We start from the raw sequence: 24153 nt of genomic DNA on the forward strand, positions 1-24153 counted from the left end.
TTGTACTCACGAAAATACGTAAATTGATTGCATTAGTTTTCATTTGATAAAACCATTTTTCATACTGTTTTATTAATTAAAATTCTATAGAGCTTTGGATTGTTGATGGTAGTTTCTTTTTATTATTGGGTTAAAAAGAATAGTCAATCAAACATACCAAGTTATGGTATGTTGAATGGTGTGCTAGATGTTTTCAGGAAGAGCGGGCCTAGCAAATAAAACTCAGTGTTTTTCTAGCAGCGATACAAGCTTGAGATATTTTGGACTATGCTTACCCTCATGTAGTCTGCAGTTTTTCTGTGTGACATAACTGTGAACAGCAAAAGAATTGATTTTATTGCGTCTCCTTTTCGCACAAATCCGTGGATGCTGAAAGGTTGATGAAACAGATCTTCTAGTGCCTTGAAAGTCCTATTCAAATACTATATTTTGCATTGTTGTAGAAGTTTAATTTGGGTTTGCGTTGCAAAGGTCAGGTGTATTTGGCCATCATAAAAACATCAGAAACTTTGTAATTCCGTGTCAATGAAAGGTGAGGTAGCTAAAGATATTGGCACAATACATTAAGGTTACGTTGTAAATGGTGGCATATTCCTGGCAGAACAGAAATGTAAAAATTGGTATAATGGGTTTCATTGTCAACCTAGCCTCTAAATAAAGTACGCGTTCTTGGCTGATTATTCTGCAATGCAAATAATTCTTCTTTTTACATCTTAAATTTGCTATCAGTTTGACTAGAAACGTCAGCGCAAGAGAACCTGGAAAAGCAAACTTATTGGGGAGTTATCTCCACTTAACCCCACTTATTAAGCCAAAATATTCCTTTCAAAGTTGTATGTTCATTGCAGCAGTTACCAGCCCACAGCTTTGGAGAAAATTTAAATTTGTGGGAGACAATAATAATGACAATAATAATAATGGTGTTTAATAATAATAAATAATAATAATAATGGTGTTGTTTCCTATGAAGGATACAATTTAAATTGCACTTCTTCAAGAATTGGACTGTATTTTTAGAGGTAAAGAATTTTAGCTTTTCAAATGTTCCTTTATGATAACCCCACTAGTTCAACTATGGAACAGCTGTAGCAATGTAAAGAAAAACAAGAGCTTGTTTTTCTGTGTACGGTAACCTAGCAAAAAAATTGATGTTCATCCCGAATAAAGCCATAAGCTTTTGTTGTATTTTCAAAACACTAGTGGCAAAAAATAACTTACTTCAAACGGTGAAGCTGACGAGTGTTGTGGGCAGAGTTTCTGACAGTGGTAATTTACTGCTCTCACTGTATTCTCCAAGTTTGGTAGCTGTTGAGGCTCCAAGTTATCAAATAAGTTCATCAGCTCATCTTCAACCACTTTCTTGGCACCAGCATGGAGTTCATTTATACCTCGTTTCTTAACCTACCGAGCATCATTTTATGCAATATGAAGATACATAACCAGCTCTAGACTGTCAACAAGCTGTTCAAGAGTTGTCTGTTAGAGTTTTGCTGTTGTTGAACACACAACTCCTTCATAAAGCTAGTCAAAGCAGGCTAAACTAGCTCATACAATTATTAGCAGTGTTTTCGGTTCACAAAATATGTAGCAAGATTTTAGTATTTATATTATTGTTTGAGCATTTTAGAATATAATACCTATAACCTAGGCTAGGTTTATTTGTTCTGTAGCTTGCAAAAATCACTAAAATGTTTGCAACAAAAGCCATTCCACGGTTTTAATAGTGCTCGCTGATTGTGCTTTCTGAAAGCTTGTTGCTTATTGGTACCTATAGCTTTTTCATATAAAGCTTTCTCTTTGTTCTCAGCTGTCAAGATAAACGCAGCTAATAAAGTTTCTGTCAATAAACTGAACATTTCAAACTTTATAAACCACAAGTTATGGGCCCACAGGCTATGGGCCCAGTCAACCTATTAAATATTCCCACGACCAAACGAGCGGATGCGAAGTTTGAGAGTTTTCCCATGACCAAACAAGAGCGAAGCAATTGGTTGGGAGATTTATGATAAATGCACATGTACAGACAAATCTCAAAAAATTATTCATCAACCATGAGACGAACCCTTGTATCAAAATTCCATCAACAAATTTAACCATCGTTTTGTAGAGCCGTTAAAATATAATAACGATACAAAACACATATAAGCCTATTTAAATATGTTACCAAATCTTTGTTAATTGTCGAAATTCTCCTAAAACTTACCCATCTGAACAGATTATACACAAATAGACAAATTAATTTGACCGAAATTCTTCACAAAACGCTTTACAAGTTTGGTTTAATAAAAGTCAAGACCGGAAATTGAAACGCCGAGGGACAGAGATTAGAACGATTAAGTCGTGCGCATTTCATGGAAAAATAACATGCACATTTCACTAGTCTATAGCATTGTCGAATTACCGAAGATTTATGTAATTATTGTAGAAGTACTGAAATCATTTCATTTTTGCCGATTTCAAAGTAACTGACATTTTAGACACTTTGAGTACTTTGGTATTCTAACTGATGTCCAACGCAGTGTAAGTAAAGGAAATGACGATAATTTTTTTCTAACGATCCTCATGAGGTTATTACAATATTTAATTATAAGTTTGGATGACTACAGAACAATGGCCACGTTGTACAGGTTTTCGAAAAATTTATATAAATATCACAACCTCTTGATATTGCTAGCTATGACGTTTGGAAATGTCAACGAAATTGTGCATTGGTTTTATATTATTACTATATTAATAGTATTGGTTGTTCTAATAATATCAGTGCATTTTACTTCTAATATTGGCCAGTATTGCATTTCTCCTATTGCAGGAGAGAGATATAAACATATCATCTTTCCCTTTCATTATTGCTATTTGTTGTATATAATAACACCCAATACATTACAGCTACCATTGCAGTTATCCTCTTGCACTGCAGTACCATTTGACTGCTAATATTGCATTTCTCAACCAGCAGTACCCTTTCTTTTTTTCAATATCTCTTTGGTCGTGGGCTGTATGACAGTGGAATTTCTAGTACATCAAAGAACTATTGATGAGAAAGGCTAGACTATAGATAAGCTAAACACCATTAACTATGTCACATGGAAGTTCAAACTCCAACACCTACTCATTGTGAAGGGCTTATTTGAATATGTGGATGAAACCATTACTTTGGAGGTGCTAACGCTTACGCTAAAACCGAGTGAAAAAATAAGTAAAGCAAAGATTTTTCTCACATAGTCAGTGATAGTCTTATTTATCTCCTCAGCAAATGTGAAGACCCAGGAGTCATGTGAAACACGCTGAGAGCTCCCTGTGAGCGTAATACATTGGTGAATAAAATATTTTTCAAGAAACAGTACTTTAGGACGATTATAAACAAATGTTCATCAATTGAAGACCACCAATGTCGCATGAATGCTATCACTGCTATTAATGCTAATGTTATCAAGAAAGACCAGGTGGTGACTACTTGGAAGCCACCCAGAAAGCTATTCGACGGTAGTGACTGCCCTCAAGGCTCGCGGTGACGATATAACTTGATACAGTTTGCCACACAAATACTGCTTGACTCGCAACAAAATTCACCTTACAGTTATTTGGCATTAAAAGATTTCCCATGTCTTACTCTGCTGTGTTTTAGGTAAAAAATATGTGGAAATGTGATTACAAGCTTTTAAAAGCTCAAAAACGAACAGTTAATCGCTGCCATCACAAAACCGCCGTAAATTAAAATCTCTTTCCAAAAACGGCTCAATTGTAATGTAGTTGTACAAGATGGTTTCTGTGTACACTTTCATGCAACCTGATTCATTACATACATTACTTACATTAGCAGTAGTCTATAATAGTCACATATAGCAGATATGAAGCAAGACTACTTTATCATCCCACTGCCAACAATAAAATGTGGCATAATCCATACACAAAGCTCTATAATATCTCAGCTATTTGAACCCAACAGCCGAGATATTATCAATAAAGCAAAACCCTTAGCTTGTTTCCAAATACAATAATTATCAAGTGAACATTTTGCCAATATAATCTTATTCATACTTTAACAGTATTGCTCTGATATAATGACTTATATTGCATAGGTAGCAATTCGACTTTCGTAGTCTAGTGGGCTAGGCGTAGAACTGGTGAATGACTTGGTCTGGGATCGAATCCTCTTAGGTACTAAATGTTAGTTCCAAGATTTTAAGATCTATAGCCGGATTTCCGATGAACACACGGAGGGACAAACTTTGAGAAATATATATACATGTAGATAAACAAATATGCGCAAATATTGCCAATATATATAATTTAAATATGTATATATATTGAAATTATAATTATTAATCAATTATTAAATTTTATATGATACGCGCAAATGCAGTTCTGTAAATGAGACACCCCAATTACTCACTTTGCTTTTTTACAAACCCAGGTTAGTTTTGCGTAACACAACTTGAGTTCATCAAAACCCCAGGCCGAGTTTTTTGAACAGCAACTCGAGTTCAACCACTTGAGTTGAGAACACGGAGCGCAAGGCACTGTGAGGCGCCATACTGAACAGCAACTCGAGTTGATCAACTCGAGTTGAGAACACAGAATGCGAGGCACTGTAAGGCGCCATAATTGTGCGATAATCATGGCAAGCCTGTTGGTCACCTGTGATAATCGAAAAGTACTGCAGAAATTTTTTGCGAAGTATTGGGTCACATGATCAGATTACGACTAGACAATTAGACCAAACCGAAACAAAACTGTAAAATAGCGAGCATCTATATTTGATACGGGGTCTTCGGTAAAACCTGAAGTGTTCATCATAAACTAGTGTTATGAAAAAGTTTTATATTGAGCCTTTTATTAGCCTTTTAATTTACATGAGAACATCACGTGTCAAACAATAACCAAATGTAATGACAACGTCAGAGAAATAAAGAGATTCCAATCTACGGCGGCTTTTCGTTTTTAAGCTTTTAAGAGCTTGAAATCACATTTCCACATATTTTGCACCTACAACACAACAGAGTAAGACATGGTGAATCTTTTGATACCAAATAACTGTAATTTGAATTTTGTTGCAAGTCAACCTTTAATAAAGAACAAACAGGGAACAAAGAGCACTGGTTCTAGCCAGCGATTATGGTGGTGTCAGGTTTAAAGTGAATTCTGACATTGCTCTGTTGTCAGCAAGTAATCACTTTAAACATAGTCAGCAACAGTCCAAAGGCTGCTATATCTGTGGTTTTTACAAATATTATCACAATAGATATCATAACAAATCAAAGCCGTGGATTGTGTCGCTGCCGAGACCGAGGTCATGGATATTACAACAGTAACTCAAGTCCATATCAGTCCAAAATGTCTACACCTGATGATAATAGCAAAGATGATGAATCGGCATTTACTGTGTTGGAGACAGATGTTGATTGTCAAAGATGGCCGATTTGCAGCGCCGCTACCAGTCGCATGGAAAAAAATAAAGCTGTTTTTATGAATATTTTGAGCTAGATTCACCAGAGTACGTTGTTGTTGCCGATGGGTCTCAAGTTCAAGTAGTCGGAAAGGTATTGTTCAGCTGCAAATAAAAACTCATAGAAATGAAACTAAACACGCTACACTTTACAATGTACTACACATACCTGACCTATACGGAAATCTATTTTCTGTAAAAGCAGCTGCACCAAGAGGGTATATAGTAGTTTGGTCATTCGCGATGCTGGATTAAATATCAAAGAAAAATGTTAATAGCATCTGGATCTGTAGTAAACAGGCTATACTATCTTGATGTTGAGTCTGTTATTCACAATGCAAATGCTGTTGCGCCTTCCTTCCTCCTGTGACATCAACGTTTCGCTCATATGAACATAGGTAGTCTCAAAAACATGAATCATTGGTGTGAAAATGATTGTAATGTTAGCGGCGAAATAGGTGCCTGCGAAGCTTGCGGGAAAGGTAGAATATATTGTTGGCCATTTCAAACTGACCATGGTATTAAATCAAGCAGGACTCAAGAATTGGTACAAATAGATATGTGGTCCTATGCAGAATGAATCTTTAGGTGGTAGCAAGTATTTTGTTTCATTTATCATGATTTTAGTAGGTATGTGTATGTATATTGTTTACATGATAAATCTAGTGTGTTCTAGGCATTTAGAACTTATGAACCATTAGTGACAAATCAAACTGAACGGACAATAGGTACACTTAGAAGTGAAGGTGGTGGAGAATATACATCTAATGAATGTAAGAGCTACCTGTCAGCTCAATGTATACATCATCAAGTCACCACTCGCTATTCTCTACAACAAAATGGCTGTGCTGAGAGATTTAATTGTACTGTTTATACTCGCTCATTAGTTTCTGAATCTCAACTTCTAAAGTCATTTTGGTCAGAGGCAATATCTACCATGGTATAATTTTGGAATCTGTATGTGCATACATGCATATGTACATACATATGAATGTATGAACATATGCATGTATGCACATACATGCATATGTGCATACATGCATATGCACATACATGCATATGTACATACATGCATGTACATCCATGTACATACATATGCATATATGTATGTACATGGATATATATGCATATGTATGTGTATCCATACATACATGTATATATATATATATATATATACATGTATATATATATATATATATATATATATATATACATATATATATATATATATATATATATATATATATATATATGAATGCACATACATATATATATATATATATGTATATACATATGTACATACGTATATAACCTAAAAGCCTAAAATATTATTTTAGAGTTAGTATAGTTCTATGGGAACTTATATAATGACCACAATGCATTGCAAAAGTAGTTTGTTGTTGATTATTTTTTGATGAATGATGAATGATTCTATTCTGTAGGACTGTACTTACATCATTAAAAAACTGTACATGTATGTCAATGCAATTTCACAATAGAAATGCTCGCCTACTATTCTCATCTGACAAAACTATAATAATAACAGAATAATCTTTATCAAATTTCTTTGTAAAATTAATTAAATTCTTTCTTTTGTCATTTTGTTGTCATTTTAAAACTTGGAGTATAAAAATTTCAAATACTATAATTATAAAGTTTGAATGCACCTGAAATTTTATGAAACATCTCACAGCAGATGACTAAGTATTCCGGTATCAATGATGTGGTCTGGGAGTGAACAGATGTTGTTTGAATGTTTGTTTGCGAAGCTTTTAAGCATATCTACCTCATTTGCCATGATCCCATGAGAAGATGGAGCTAGCATATCATCTATTAGTTCTAGGTCTTTCTTGCCTTTCCTTAGGCCATGCTTATGTAAGTCACCTTATTGCTATTTTAAATAATTATATTTGTGTATCATTCTTATTTTTATTATTCGATGACACAAAATGAAATATAAGCAATTTGTTAACTGCCATTTATATTCTTACTGTACTTGACCTTTGTACATGTGTGAACATGAAGGATTAGTAAAGGTTCAGTCTCAAGATGACTGTACTTCAAACCTGTGATTAATATATTGAGTATTGATTAGCCAAACATAAAATTGTTTGACTCTTCGGCTTTGTTTGACTCTGTTTGATTGTAATGTAGCTGTAGAAGTCTTTGCAGATTATATATGGCTTCAGCAGGGATCCATCATTTTTCATTGTATGGAATATTTTAGGTTACCGGAGATGTAAAGTTAGATGGGAGTATCCCTGGTCAAGGAATTCTTATGGTCTATTACAACGGAAGGTATCACTTGATAAACTATTAATCATGTTAATCATGAACACATCCCATAATGATTTAGTTTCACCCGATAGCATGAGATCTTGGATTTACTTCTTGGTTTGCTTTTAAATTCCTATGCGAAAGGGAGACGATCATGATTTACATGAATAATGTTACAATAGTAATTACAATTACAAAGTAATTACAAAGTATTATAATGAAGAATTTTACACAGTTTATACAGAGTTAAGCGGAATAGAGTTTTGAAAACCTCGTTGACATTGTGAATACCTCTATGATGCATGATTGAAAAACACAGCCAAAGATCTTCATCAACTGTCATTTTTAAGGCTAAACTAACTGACCATTTGCTGTATGTACAACTAATGGTCTTGGTAAAGGCTAAACATTTTCTCAATGAATTTATATTTATATGCTGAACCCTTTTTAAAAATGGTATGTAGAAGATAACTCCAAGTTTATAAGTGAACATGTAAGTGGTATTTAGAGAATCGCTTCAAGTTGATAGGCGTACAACAAAGTAGTATATTGAGAATAACTCCAGCTCCAAGTTTACAGGTGAACATGATAGTGGTATGGAGAGGATAACTTCATGTTCATAGGTAAACATAAAAGTGGTACGGAAAAAATAACTTCCAATGTGTAGGCTATTGTGAAAGCAATATGTAGAGGATAACTCCAAGTTTATCACTCAAGTTTAGGCATATATGAATCAGAATACATGCTTATTTCGGTCAAGGATAAATAGCTAAAAATCTGAAATTTTCCATGACTGGAAGAAGAAAAGAAAGACTCTCTCCTAATTAATACTTCTGAGCCACCATTGTAAAAAATCAGTCTCTCATTTAAAATAGTCATTTCAACTACTGCTATTTAAAATAATCAGTTCAACTACTGGTATTTAAATTAATCATTTTAACTACTGGTATTTAAAAAGACAAGTATAGTTTCTAAAACTAAGCTGTTGGAATGCGCTGACGCAATTCCTGTAGGTCACCGTTTTGTAAGCACTAAATTCTAGTTTTAGTGATGATACTCAGTGGTGTTGGTTAGTCAGAGTTAGTGGTGTTAGTTAAAGATGTTAGCAGTGTTAGTTTGAGATGTTGGTGCTACCAGCTATAGAGCTAAAGTGTTAGTTAAGCAAAGCATATGTTAATTAACCGACTAACCAATCATTGTTCAGACAGGAACAGGTTTAATCAATTATTCTTAAAAAATGTTGATGTGATCACAAGTTTGGCTCTTGGCCTCAGTTGTGTTGGTCAAGCAACTAATCAAGAATGTCCTTTCTCTAAAATTAAAGACTATTATTCTTATGAATTCGTAATGTAGCATCCATATGACAACTGAAGGTGGCATGGTTTGCTCGTCTGGATTACAAGCTATATATATGTATATATGCTCATGCTTATTGGTTTATCCACTAGTTATTTATTACTGTGTACTACTGTCTTATGAAAACATCTTAGCTGATAGGTTTCAAACCTTCTACTTAACATTGAACACATTGTACTAGTATGAACAAATAAACAGGTCTGTCTAATCCTGCTAGGTTTGGCTACGTCTGTGATGATGGCATGAATGGTGCTGCTGGACTAGTCATATGCCGGAACCTAAACCGAGAATTTATCAACTATTACATTGGTCGATCAGCTAGATCAGGTAGGCATTTTGTGAGAAATCGCTTTTATATCTACCACGCATCACTTCTTATGCTATGCTTTTTGCTCAATCATTTTCAATGATGTTGCTATGAGATATTTTGACGTTAAAGAGCAGGTAGGTTCTGGAGAAGCTTGTAGAGGCCACTTGAATCATGTGCATACAGGAGTAAAATTATTTACACAAAAAGTGAATTTTGAGCAAATACAGACAAACATTGCATCTTTGGCGGGCAGTGAGTAAGTATACAATATATACACTGAGTAAGTATACAATATATACAGTGAGTAAGTATACAATATATACAGTGAGTAAGTATACAATATATACAGCGAGTAAGTATACAATATATACAGTGAGTAAGTATACAATATCAACAGTGAGTAAGTATACAATATATACAGTGAGTATACAATATATACTGTGATTAAGTATACAATATATACAGCGAGTAAGTATACAATATATACAGTGAGTAAGTATACAATATATACAGCGAGTAAGTATACAATATATACAGTGAGTAAGTATACAATATATACAGTGAGTATACAATATATACTGTGAGTAAGTATACAATATATACAGTGAGTAAGTATACAATATATACTGTGAATAAGTATACAATACATACAGTGAGTAAGTATACAATATATACAGTGGGTAAGTATACAATATATACCGTGAATAAGTATACAATATATACAGTGAGTAAGTATACAATATATACTGTGAATAAGTATAAAATATCAACAGCGAATATGCAATAGTGAATCAAGCAAAACAAATTTTCCTTTTGCATTTTTAAAACCTTTTTTCATCAAAGTGTTTACTTTTATAAACTTAACGAATAAAATTTATTTCTAAGAATTTGAGTAAACATTTTATTGAATCAGCAAACTTTATGTGAATATCCGAAGACTATACAAATTTTTCAATCAACCTTCTAAACTATTAATAATATATTAATGAAAAATACTTCTTTTTGCATTATTCTAGATGATTCTTTTTATGAGGTGAAAATAAACAGATTTTTATAACTACCAACTTTATGACAAGACATTTATGTAAAAGCGAAATGCATCAAAGTGAAGTTCTGCTACTTGAACTACAGACCCTACCAGCTTATTTATGAACTCGATAAAGCAAATTGGTAATTGTAATCTCTTGATCTGACAAGTTTTGTATGTAGGAATTAGGGGAATTTTTGGTGTGAAGATATGTTGTATTGTAGGACATCCAGTGCATGTAGTTTACCTTTGTGCAAACTTCTACTTGCAGTAGTAGTTGATGTGGAAACATCACAGATAGCTCTAGAGAGCTTAGAAACAATACAAATTTCTCAGCTCTATATGCAGTTTTATAAATAGTAGCAGTGCTTGGCATTAGTTAAAGTGGATGTGAGTGGAAGTTCCGCTATCTGCGCGTTATGACAAAAAATTCAGTCTGCTTGTAATGGTATATGAGAGTTAATAACTTCATGCTTGCTGTAACCAACCTCTTTCGCAATTAGCTCTATAGAACGTTTCTTGCTGTTGCAAATGAATGGTGGTTGTTTGGTGCTCCCCAGACAGATGTACAGGTATTTTGATATTTAAGTCAAATTGCAAATAACCACTCAGACTCTCATCAGCACTTTATACCACTTGGTCATGACTCTGTGTGCTGTTGAACACACAACATAACGCAACCATGAATTTCTTAACATATGAAAAATAACTGGCAGATTGTGTACAAAGACGAAAGCTTCTGAAAAATTCTTGTACCAAAAAGGTACAATGGGATTACATAGTGTACCATGGGACTAGACTAACCTGATAGGCTAAAATGGGTGTCGATAAATAAATAATATTTCTTGAGATAATTTTTGTGGCTGACAGAATGCCTACAAAACTTGCTTCTTAAATATGTAGAATATGTACGGTCTGAGATAATAATAAAAATGATCTTATGTCATCCATGACAAAAGAACTAAAAATTGCTACGTGGTCTCATAACTATGATCAACACTATATTGTTTTTACCTTCTTGCTACATTTTATATTATAAATATTTGTAATTATGAAAATCAGGTTGCTCATTTCATCATTGCTCATCTTAGAGCAGGTTTGGGACCAATCTTTAAAAGCCATCCCGATACCAGTGCGTACTTTTATTTTGTGTTCCAATACTTAGCTCCAATATCTAATACTCCATCTGACAATATCCAATACTCAAACCAATATCCAATAATCCAAGCAGCGATCTCAGAATCAATATTCACTTACCATACTCGTATCGGAGTATTGTGGTATCATATGAGGCCAAAATTTAAAGGATAAGTCAAAGACTTGACCTGTTTTTGGACTAGTTCTTGAGCCTGTCATATTACATGGAGTACAGATAACTGAACATCTGCTCACAGGTCACAGCCTATCTCAGTTTAGACATATATAAATACATATATACATATATATATGATATATATATAAGTAAAAGCGCATATATATACATATATGTATATTCTACATATATTATATATATACAGTATATATAGAATATATATACATATATATATGTATATATACATATATATATACATATACAGTATATACATATATATATGTACATATATATGTATATATATGTAAATATATATATATGTATATATATATATGTATATATATTCTATATATATACTGTATGTATATATATATTCTATATATAAATATATAGAAGGACAGCAGGAGAAGGCATATCAATCTTGCCATGGCTTGGATTGACTACAAAAAGGTCTATGACCCAAATCCCCATAATTGGATACTTGAGTGCCTCAGTATGTACAATGTTCACCCTGCTCTTTTGGCGTTCATCAAGATTTCAATGACCAAATGGAAGACGAAACTGGAGGGTAATGGCAAAAAGCTAGCAAGTGTAAAAATTAAGCGAGGCATCTATCAAGGTGACTCCTTATCACCGCTGCTCTTCTGCATATGCCTAAACCCTCTAAGCAATATGCTGGAAAAGACTCAATATGGGTACCAGTTTAAGAGTGGCACCAAGATAAACCACTTCTTCTACATGGATGACATCAAGCTGTACGCTTACAAAGAAAGGGACATTGATTCGCTTATACACCTCACTCAGGTATACAGCAAGAATGACCTTCGGTATCAAGAAATGTGGATGGCTAACTCTTAAGAAAGACCATTCTATGCTCACAGATGGCCTAAGAATGCCAAATGGTACTATTAAAGATATAGAAGAAGGGTACAAGCACTTGGGGGATCATGCAAAGCAACAGCAACCCCGAAGCCGAGGTATGTCACAAAGCCATTACCGAATACAAGAAACGCCTTCAGCAGGTCCTGCGGAGCCAGCTCAATGCCAGGAATCAAGTCATGGCAATAAACACTTACGCACTGCCAGTAATAAGATGTCCAGCATGCATAATAAAGTGGACTGAGGAAGCCATCAAGGAAACAGATATAGCAACTCGTAAACTGCTGACCATGCATGGAGCACTTACCCAAAATATGACACTACTAGATTGTATCTTGATAGGAAAGATGGCGGTAGGGGACTCAAAAGTGTACAGCAAACAGTGAAAGAGGAAGAACAAAGCATCAAAGCCTATGCAGCCTCCATGGCCACTTCAGATAAGTTGCTAGCTGAATTTCAATCGGCTGCTCTGAAAATCGAGCTTCGACATGATGTTGAGGAAATTGACCGGCACATGAAACCTTCTCATGGTGCTTACCACGGACAAATATGTAAGGTTGGCGATCTTTACCAGACATATATGTGGCTGAACAAAGGAAACCTGACAGCCAACACAGAGTGCTACTCATGGCAGCCCAGGAGCAAGTGCTCCCAACAAGGCAACTCCAAACAAAAATCTATCACACTAGAGACGATCCTAGATGCAGACTGTGCAAAGATGCACCTGAGACCATCCAACACATCATCAGTAGATAAAAGCAGCTAGCAGGGTACGCATACACTGAGCGGCATAATCATGTCGCAGGTGTTGTGTATAGAAGTCTATGTGATGAGTATGGCCTTAATAAACCACAACACTGGTGGGAAGCCCCAGGTAAGGTCAATAAAAATGACCGCGCTAAGATCCTCTGGGACTTTTACATCCAGACTGACAAGCATATCCTAGCAAACCAACCAGATATAGTGGTGGTGGACAAGGAGAACAAGAGGGCTACTATAATAGATGTACCAGTACTCAATGACTACAATATAGCCAGCAAAGAAAAAAAAGGTAGAGAAATATCTTCTTCTTGGAGAAGAGATTGAAAAATGCTGGGATGTAAGAACAACTGCAATTCCAGTAGTCATTGGTGCACTGGGCGCAATAACACCGGCGCATAATATGTGGCTTGCCCAAATACCAACAGCAATCAACTCAGGTGAGTTGCAGAAAAGTGCGCTATTTGGAACAGCTAAGATCTCAAGGCGAGGGCACAAACTCCCAGGTCTCTGGTAGGAGACCCGAGTTAGAGCAGAAATTATCACCTATATGGGTTAACCGGGGTGAGGAAACAATTATATATATATATATATATATTATAATATATATAATATATAAATATAATTATAAATATATATATATTTATAAAAATAACACTTGGTGTTCAATCCAAATCTATATATCAAATTAATTCCAATCTAATTAATTTAATATATGTATAATAATTACACTTGGTGTTTAATGAAGCAGTTTCTAAAATTGAACATCAGCTTCATGTGTAATAATGACAACAACAGGATTTGATATCAGTATAAAATATGGTTGAGCTAAAATTAGTAAATAGATATAGAGTAGCGTGCTTTCTTTTATCAAATACTTATCTGTTAATTCCCAATTCCAATGTCTATTATTGAGCCAGTCAGTATCGAATATCTATATTATTATTGGTCGTTGCCTCTCTGTCTGTCTGTTCGTTTGTTAGAATTTCTGTTATAAAGCACGGTGAATAAACAATGGCACAATTATTCTGAAGGGTTGTAATGTGGCTGATTATTTCAGTTGATTAGAGCATCAGTCCAATAATCTGAATGTTATGTGTTAATGGCCAACATCTATAGTCTTCTCACTAATTGTATGTACAGAAGTTTGTGATTGGGTAAAAGTTGGCACATTTAAAACAACTGCTATTGTAACACAAAAATTAAAGGCTAGGCCATTCATACTGTACTTTATCCCACGACCAAACACGAGCGAAGTGAGTGTTTGGGAGCTTTATGATAAAGGCATATGTGCACACAACTCACGAAAATTATTCATCAACGGCCGTTCCAAACCCTTGAGCCCTAATCTCATCAACAAATCTAACCATTTCTCTATGGAGTCGTTTAAGTATAATAAGGATACAAAACACACATAAACCTATTTAAATATGTTACCAAGTCTTTGAAAAGTGTAGACAATATCCTAAAACTTACTCATTTGGTTGGATAATACATAACTAGACTGATTAATTTGGCCTAAAATCGCCATTAAAACCTGACAAGCCTTCTTTAATCAAAATTAAGACCGGCCAACAAAACGCCGATAAGGCTTTGCGACAGAGAGTAGCACCATAAATTCGTGCACATTTCATAAGAAAAACGTGCAGATTTCCCCAGTCTATGGCATTGTAATTAACGTAGAAGTACTGAAAAGTAATCGCTTCTTTTTTGCCGGTTTCGAAGTAACTGACATTTTGGACACTTATAATGAGTACTTTGGTATTCCAACTGATGTCCAAAGTAGTGAAAGTCAAGGAAATGACGATGACATTTTCTTAACGATTCTTATAAGATTATTACAATATCTAATTATAAGAATAATTATTCGATTTTATAAGATTATTATAAGATTTAATTATAAGAATAATCATTCAAATTTACAAGATCAAAGTATATAGTGACCGATGGTGTGCAATATGTTACTGTTATTATTTTTCTAAAGATTTTGTTGATGACACTGCGGCTGTGCCCAATATTGCGGTACTGCCAAGCTGTTTTTAATATCTGCAAAATTCAGTTATAGGCTTACACTTTCTTATAGATATACAGCTATTTCTGTGACAACCAACTAAAATCTGTTCAGGTTTTTAAATTCAGCATAACCTTTTGCATATAAGTACAAAAATCTAGATAAATATCACAACTTCTTGATATTGGTTGCTATGACATTTTGAAATGTAAACAAAATTGTGTATTGGTTTTCGTTTCTCAAACTTTAACACCAGTTTTCTCAAAACTATGTTTTCGCACTAATGGTAAACATGCATTCAGTTTGTTGACCATAAAATCTGCTGTAATTAAGCTGGAATCAAACTTTTTTTGCAAAATATCTAAGAATTTTCTCCTTCAGCTATTGTAGATAACTTTAAATCTCACACACCCGACTTAACTATGGTTTCTGGGATCATGACCCATTTCTTCACTTTGGTTACAGATCGCTGTCAAAACCATTCTGCATTCAACACAACCAACTCTTAAACTGTGTATATTACACAGCAGCTTGCCATTTTTCTTCTAATATTGCATTTCTCCTATTGCAGGAGAGTGATATAAACATATAATATTTTCCTTTCATAATTGCTGTTTGTTATACATAATAACACCCAGTACATTACAGCTACCATTGCAGCTACCATTGCAGTTATCCTATTGCACTGCAGTGCCATTTGACTGCTAATATTGCATTTCTCAACCAGCAGTATCCTTTCTTTTTTTCAATATCACTTTGGTCGTGGGCTGTATGACAGGGGAATTTTTTAGTTATTTCTGATAATTTAAAATTGATTTAAAAGTCACGTTTTATTAGTGAGTCTGCGAATCCTCTTAAATGAAACTCAAATGAAGCTGACTTCAAATGGAAAGAATTACTATGGAATTTTAATCTGTCTAATGAGAACCACTCATTTCAATGAATCAAATGTGCAGAAATTATTTCTCATTCATTAATTATGAAGGCTTATGAATGGAAAGAGCAGTAGCTATCATTCAGGTTATTCTAAACCTATTTCCCATACTGAGTCATTCTATATTATAATATGTAATATCAATACTCAATACTGGCAACATAAAATTTCAATAAAATTTCCAATACGTATTCGATAGCATATTAGTTATTGAGCGTCCAATGCTAATGGATAATAGTATTGGCCCCAAGCCTATCTGATAGTTGTGATACCACAAAATATGTCATAGTTTCCTTTCGGTCAATTTGGTTATCACATTTACATGTATGTATAAGCAATGTGCCTTTAGCTGTCTGTGGGGGTTATAACAAAATTGTTAACATCTTAACATAGATACTTTGCTGATGTTAACAACTTAACATAGATACTGTGCTCATGTTAACAGCTTAACATAGATACTGTGCTCATGTTAACAGCTTAACATAGATACTGTGCTCATGTTAACAGCTTAACATAGATACTGTGCTCATTTTCCATTCTAGTCATGCGATAAGTTTAGGTTTTACCTTAAAAAGTTTAAAAGTTGACTTGCAACAAAACTTTTCAGTTTTTCTTATTGGTAGGTGTCTGATGCAGCACGTGTAAGCAACAAAGCACTCTATACCATTTAAGTTAAAGGTTGACTTGCAACAAAATTCACATTACAGTTATTTGGTATCAAAAGATTCACCATGTCTTACTCTGTTGTGTTGTAGGTGCAAAATATATGGGAATGTGATTACAAGCTCTTAAAAGCTCAAAAACGAACAGTTAATCGCAGCCACACGAGACCGCCGTAGTTTGGATTCTCTTTCCAAAACGGCTCAAATGGGACGTAGTTGTTACAGGATGGTTTCTGTTTACACTTTCATGCAACCTCATTCGTCAAAATATTTTCACAAATATACTTCACGCATTCAATAAAACTATGTCTATTGTTTTACGCGTCTGTTTTATCATCATTGTAATGCTGTCACTTTTAGCACTGATTTCTTATAACTTACTGTAAAAAATCGTTAAACTTTTTAACCTTAGCTCAAAGGAGTACATATCATTGTCTGGTAATCATGACGAGCCTGTTGGTCACCTGTGATAATCGAAAAGTGCTGCAAAAATTATTTGCAGGTCACATGATCATTTTACGACTAGATGATTGAATAATGCCGAAACAAAACTGTAAAGTAGCGAGCATCTACAATGTATATTTGATACGGGTTCTTTGGTAAAATCCGAAGTGTTTGTCATAAACTAGTGCTACGATAAGTTTATATTGAGCTTTGTATTGGCTTTTCAATTCACGTGAGAACATACCTGACAAGACGATAACTAAACTGTAATGAATACGTCAGAAAAATAAAGAGATTCCAATCTACGTCGGCTTTTTGTTTTTGAGCTTTTAAGAGTTTGTAATCACCTTTCCACATATTTTGCACCTACAACACAACAGAGTAAGACATGGTAAATCTTTTGATACCAAATAACTGTAATGTGAATTTTGTTGCAAGTCAACCTTTAAGTAAAGGTAGTTCATGTGGCAGCTTTTTTGTTTTTGCCTTTCAACCGGTATGAATTAGGTCTACTTGTCTCACAGGTGACATGTCTCGCAGGTGACATGTCTCGCAGGTGACATGTCTCGCAGGTGACATGTCGCGCAGTTGACATGTCTTGCAGGTGACATGTCTCGCAGATGGCATGACAATGATTTGTTTGGATAATAAATAAGCCTAAAGGGCTTGCTGACACTAACCTTAAACAGTAGTTTGTCAGCGTGCTGCTTAGAGAAGGATTGATAAAAGCCTGAGGATTGCAAAGTAAAAACTATTAGCATGCTAGCTATACCAAGGCCATATCAGGTAGTGCCACTGAGTTTATCTATAGCATTCTAGACCAGAGATTTTAACCTGTTGTGAGTCAAGACTCACTTTTTATATTAACAAAATCGTGGGGCACTCCTAGCAAACAAAATGACACTAATACACTAGTGCATAGTGTTACCATAAAGCCTCTAACTGAACGCCTCCTCTATTTGAACGCCACCCTTATTTTACCCCCACTATAGAGAGAGGGTTGCAAAATAGAGCACCATGGCATTCACTAAGAGGTTTTACGATAATAATTTGTTTAATGTATTCGTACACTCATTTTGTGTGAAACCTATGTCTGTTTTAATGAACACAACACGGATACCCTTGCAGAAAGGATAAAAAGAAACACAAAACTCTTGGCCATCTTTCAAAGCCTAAAAATAACTATCTCAATCCTTCATTTTATTTCAAACCTGCTATAGGGCTCCATATATATAATATATATAATATATGTATATATATATATACATATATATAGGAATATTACTTATATATATTACTATATATATTACTTCAAGCCCTATATATATATATATATATATATATATATATATATATATATATATATATATATATATATATATATATATATAGGGCTTGAACTCATGACTCATAACCGACAGCTCTAATTGGCCAGCTTGTTGTGACTTTGAGTATTAGTGCAAATGCTTGGTCTCTTTGCTTTATGACAGAGAAAGGCAAATGATAACATACACCAAGTTCAAAAAAAGTCGTCTATTGTTAATTCCCACAGTACACATGACGATCTTTCATGGCACACTAGTTTGTCACAGCGCATTGGTTGAACATCACTGTTTTAGACGAATGCATCGGGATCAGTAGAAACAACTTATCAATTACCTTGAAGCTAGTGCATGTTTACATTGATGATGGTTTTCCTTTTTAGGTAGCACATATGTTCTGGATGACATCAGATGCAAAGGAACTGAGTCTAATCTTAATCAGTGTAGCCATAGCCCATGGCTATTTAACAACTGCGGTTCAAAGGAGCACGTCTCCATGCACTGCGGAGGTAAGATACCCAAGGCTATTTGGTTCTCAGATTGTGCAGCTATTTGTTTCTAACTCTTTAGAGTTCACAAAATATAGTTTCTTGCTTCATCTTTATTGTTCTTCCAAGTTGTTTTCTTATATATTTTTTAAGAGTAACTCTGGCAGATATGATGTCATTATTGTCTTTTATGTACCTAGAGACACCCTGTGATAAAGCACCTTGTTCCCAAAGCTGTAACGTCCTGCGCCAGGGTTACAATTGCAGCTGCTACCCTGGATACAAATTGGAACCTGATGGAATAACATGTTCTGGTAGGCTTTTTCTTTCTTGTTACAGAACAATCTAGCTCGTTACTGCATCCTAGCCCATATTTCAAAAAATTACCAAAGATATGATTTTGAGATTTGAATGCTCGATGCCTTTCCCTCACCATACATATGCCATACAAACACACTGAAAAACATACATTCATGTATGATGTGTGGTGGAACCAACTGTGTTACAGATAAAGTGCATATTGATAGAGGTAATCTGTATAGTCATACAGGTATAATATATTGCGATGATATATCGTGCCACAAAGGTAAAATGTATAGCAGTTGGTATCACATGTAATTGTTCAAGTAACACATACCGTGTTTTAAAAAGGATATTTCCTGTTGAGGTTGGCTATATTAATATTGTATGTAGACTGTAAGATGCTTTAAATAACGTGTAAAGTGTTGCTGGTAGAATAAATAGAATTGCAAGTACATAGATTGTATGATTAAACAGTAGGCTATATAGTGGTGTTTTGTCTCTGATGTTGTGGGTTAAATGTACTGCAACAGACGTCTGTATAGCTCTGATGTAAAACTTCTGATGGCAAAAGCTTCAATTAGATGAAATGAATGAAGTAACTCAAGGTCTGACACCAGTTCGCGTACGATTGAACATCATACAATTGGATATCATTAGTGAATGTAATCTTTACTTTATACTATATAAATAGAGCTACTTGACAATAGAATTATTTGACACTAGAGCTACTTGACAATAGAACAAGGAACAGCTAAATTCTAGTTTGGTTCGGACTACACTGGCTGCTCATTACATACTTCTGTCGAAGTTGGTGCAGTTCGGAGGTGGCGGGTCAGGCTTAGGTAGAATCCATAGTCAAACATAAAAATATTTGGAAGGTTTCCTGGCAATTCAATATGTTTTGATTTTACCAATTTTTTTAATTTAAGGCCTAATTTTATATACAAGGATTGGGTGCAGGGGCTGCTATAGGCCATGCAGAGACTGTATGAAACAAGTGTGCAAAAGCACTGAACTACTCCCAAGAGTCTGATCAATGCATCATAAATTTTTGCAGCATGTTATAGTAATAAATACAATTATTTTTGTGCAGTTTATAAATATTACTATTTAATGCTTAACTCTATGCTTTGGTCATACTTTGGAACGTGCCTGAAAAAAATTGTTTGTTTATATTTGATTAAAAGCTTTTTTTTCTACCATAACCATGGTGAACATTAGTTTTTGATGTACTTCATTGGAGTAATTCTATTGTTTAGACATTGATGAGTGTCAGGTGGAGAATGGAGGTTGTTCTCACACATGTGTGAATACGAATGGATCTTACCACTGCGAGTGTCCACGCTATCTGTATTTGGATAAAGATAATCATACATGCACTGGTATGTACCTCTAGCAGTTCATACTTGTAGTTTGTGTCTATCATCATACATGCACTGGTATGTACCTCTGGCAGTTCATACAATACACTGGTAGAGGTACATACATGCACTGGTATGTACCTCTAGCAGTTCATAATTGTAATTTGTGTCTATCATCATACATGCACTGGTATGTACCTCTAGCAATTCATAATTGTAATTTGTGTCTATCATCATACATGCACTGGTATGTACCTCTGGCAGTTCATAATAGTAATTTGTGTCTATCATCATACATGCACTGGTATGTACCTCTGGCAGTTCATACTTGTAATTTGTGTCTATTATCATACATGCACTGGTATGTACCTCTGGCAGTTCATACTTGTAATTTGTGTCTATCATCATACATGCACTGGTATGTACCTCTAGAAGTTCATAATTGTAATTTGTGTCTATTATCATACATGCACTGGTATGTACCTCTGGCAGTTCATACTTGTAATTTGTGTCTATCATCATACATGCACTGGTATGTACGTCTAGCAGTTCATACTTGTAATTTGTGTCTATCATCATACATGCACTGGTATGTACCTCTAGAAGTTCATAATTGTAATTTGTGTCTATTATCATACATGCACTGGTATGTACCTCTGGCAGTTCATACTTGTAATTTGTGTCTATCATCATACATGCACTGGTATGTACCTCTAGAAGTTCATAATTGTAATTTGTGTCTATTATCATACATGCACTGGTATGTACCTCTGGCAGTTCATACTTGTAATTTGTGTCTATCATCATACATGCACTGGTATGTACGTCTAGCAGTTCATACTTGTAATTTGTGTCTATCATCATACATGCACTGGTATGTACCTCTAGAAGTTCATAATTGTAATTTGTGTCTATCATCATACATGCACTGGTATGTACCTCTAGCAGTTCATACTTGTAATTCGTTTCTATCATCATACATGCACTGGTATGTACCTCTAGCAATTCATAATTGTAGTTTGTGTCTATCATCATACACGCACTGGTATGTACCTCTAGAAGTTCATAATTGTAATTTGTGTCTATCATCATACATGCACTGGTATGTACCTCTAGAAGTTCATAATTGTAGTTCGTTTCTATCATCATACATGCACTGGTATGTACCTCTAGCAGTTCATACTTGTAGTTTGTGTCTATCATCATACACGCACTGGTATGTACCTCTAGAAGTTCATAATTGTAATTTGTGTCTATCATCATACATGCACTGGTATGTACCTCTAGCAATTCATAATTGTAATTTGTGTCTATCATCATACATGCACTGGTATGTACCTCTGGCAGTTCATACTTGTAATTTGTGTCTATCATCATACATGCACTGGTATGTACCTCTAGCAATTCATACTTGTAGTTTGTGTCTATCATCATACACGCACTGGTATGTACCTCTAGAAGTTCATAATTGTAATTTGTGTCTATCATCATACATGCACTGGTATGTACCTCTAGAAGTTCATAATTGTAATTTGTGTCTATTATCATACATGCACTGGTATGTACCTCTGGCAGTTCATACTTGTAATTTGTGTCTATCATCATACATGCACTGGTATGTACGTCTAGCAGTTCATAATTGTAATTTGTGTCTATCATCATACATGCACTGGTATGTACCTCTAGAAGTTCATAATTGTAGTTCGTTTCTATCATCATACATGCACTGGTATGTACCTCTAGCAGTTCATACTTGTAGTTTGTGTCTATCATCATACACGCACTGGTATGTACCTCTAGAAGTTCATAATTGTAATTTGTGTCTATCATCATACATGCACTGGTATGTACCTCTAGAAGTTCATAATTGTAGTTCGTTTCTATCATCATACATGCACTGGTATGTACCTCTAGCAGTTCATACTTGTAGTTTGTGTCTATCATCATACACGCACTGGTATGTACCTCTAGAAGTTCATAATTGTAATTTGTGTCTATCATCATACATGCACTGGTATGTACCTCTAGCAATTCATAATTGTAATTTGTGTCTATCATCATACACGCACTGGTATGTACCTCTAGAAGTTCATAATAGTAATTTGTGTCTATTATCATACATGCACTGGTATGTACCTCTAGCAGTTCATACTTGTAATTTGTGTCTATCATCATACATGCACTGGTATGTACCTCTAGCAATTCATAATTGTAATTTGTGTCTATCATCATACATGCACTGGTATGTACCTCTGGCAGTTCATACTTGTAATTTGTGTCTATCATCATACATGCACTGGTATGTACCTCTAGCAATTCATAATTGTAGTTCGTTTCTATCATCATACATGCACTGGTATGTACCTCTAGAAGTTCATAATTGTAATTCGTTTCTATCATCATACATGCACTGGTATGTACGTCTAGCAGTTCATAATTGTAATTTGTGTCTATCATCATACATGCACTGGTATGTACCTCTAGAAGTTCATAATTGTAGTTCGTTTCTATCATCATACATGCACTGGTATGTACCTCTAGCAATTCATAATTGTAGTTCGTTTCTATCATCATACATGCACTGGTATGTACCTCTAGAAGTTCATAATTGTAATTTGTGTCTATCATCATACATGCACTGGTATGTACCACTAGCAATTCATAATTGTAATTTGTGTCTATCATCATACATGCACTGGTATGTACCTCTGGCAGTTCATACTTGTAATTTGTGTCTATCATCATACATGCACTGGTATGTACCTCTAGCAGTTCATAATTGTAGTTCGTTTCTATCATCATACATGCACTGGTATGTACCTCTAGAAGTTCATAATTGTAGTTCGTTTCTATCATCATACATGCACTGGTATGTACCTCTGGCAGTTCATAATTGTAGTTCGTTTCTATCATCATACATGCACTGGTATGTACCTCTAGAAGTTCATAATTGTAGTTCGTTTCTATCATCATACATGCACTGGTATGTACCTCTAGCAGTTCATAATTGTAATTTGTGTCTATCATCATACATGCACTGGTATGTACCACTAGCAATTCATAATTGTAATTTGTGTCTATCATCATACATGCACTGGTATGTACCTCTAGCAGTTCATAATTGTAGTTCGTTTCTATCATCATACATGCACTGGTATGTACCTCTAGAAGTTCATAATTGTAGTTCGTTTCTATCATCATACATGCACTGGTATGTACCTCTAGCAGTTCATAATTGTAATTTGTGTCTATCATCATACAT

General features: G+C 34.6%; 1 protein-coding gene across 1 annotated transcript in view; it reads left to right on the forward strand.

Moving 5' to 3' along the window:
* The first annotated feature begins 7249 nt into the window (after positions 1 to 7249).
* The window catches only part of LOC137393238 (oncoprotein-induced transcript 3 protein-like), a 51309-nt gene continuing 34405 nt past the window's right edge, over positions 7250 to 24153 (forward strand). Inside the window, exons 1-6 of the mRNA XM_068079694.1 lie at positions 7250 to 7321; positions 7674 to 7744; positions 9297 to 9406; positions 19123 to 19248; positions 19428 to 19541; positions 20790 to 20912. Of these exons, the coding sequence (XP_067935795.1) occupies positions 7259 to 7321; positions 7674 to 7744; positions 9297 to 9406; positions 19123 to 19248; positions 19428 to 19541; positions 20790 to 20912 (607 nt within the window). The 5' untranslated portion in view covers positions 7250 to 7258. The remainder of the gene's footprint in view (positions 7322 to 7673; positions 7745 to 9296; positions 9407 to 19122; positions 19249 to 19427; positions 19542 to 20789; positions 20913 to 24153) is intronic.

Source organism: Watersipora subatra, chromosome 4, assembly GCF_963576615.1.
Source record: "Watersipora subatra chromosome 4, tzWatSuba1.1, whole genome shotgun sequence".
In the NCBI taxonomy this organism is placed as follows: Eukaryota; Metazoa; Bryozoa; class Gymnolaemata; order Cheilostomatida; family Watersiporidae; genus Watersipora; species Watersipora subatra.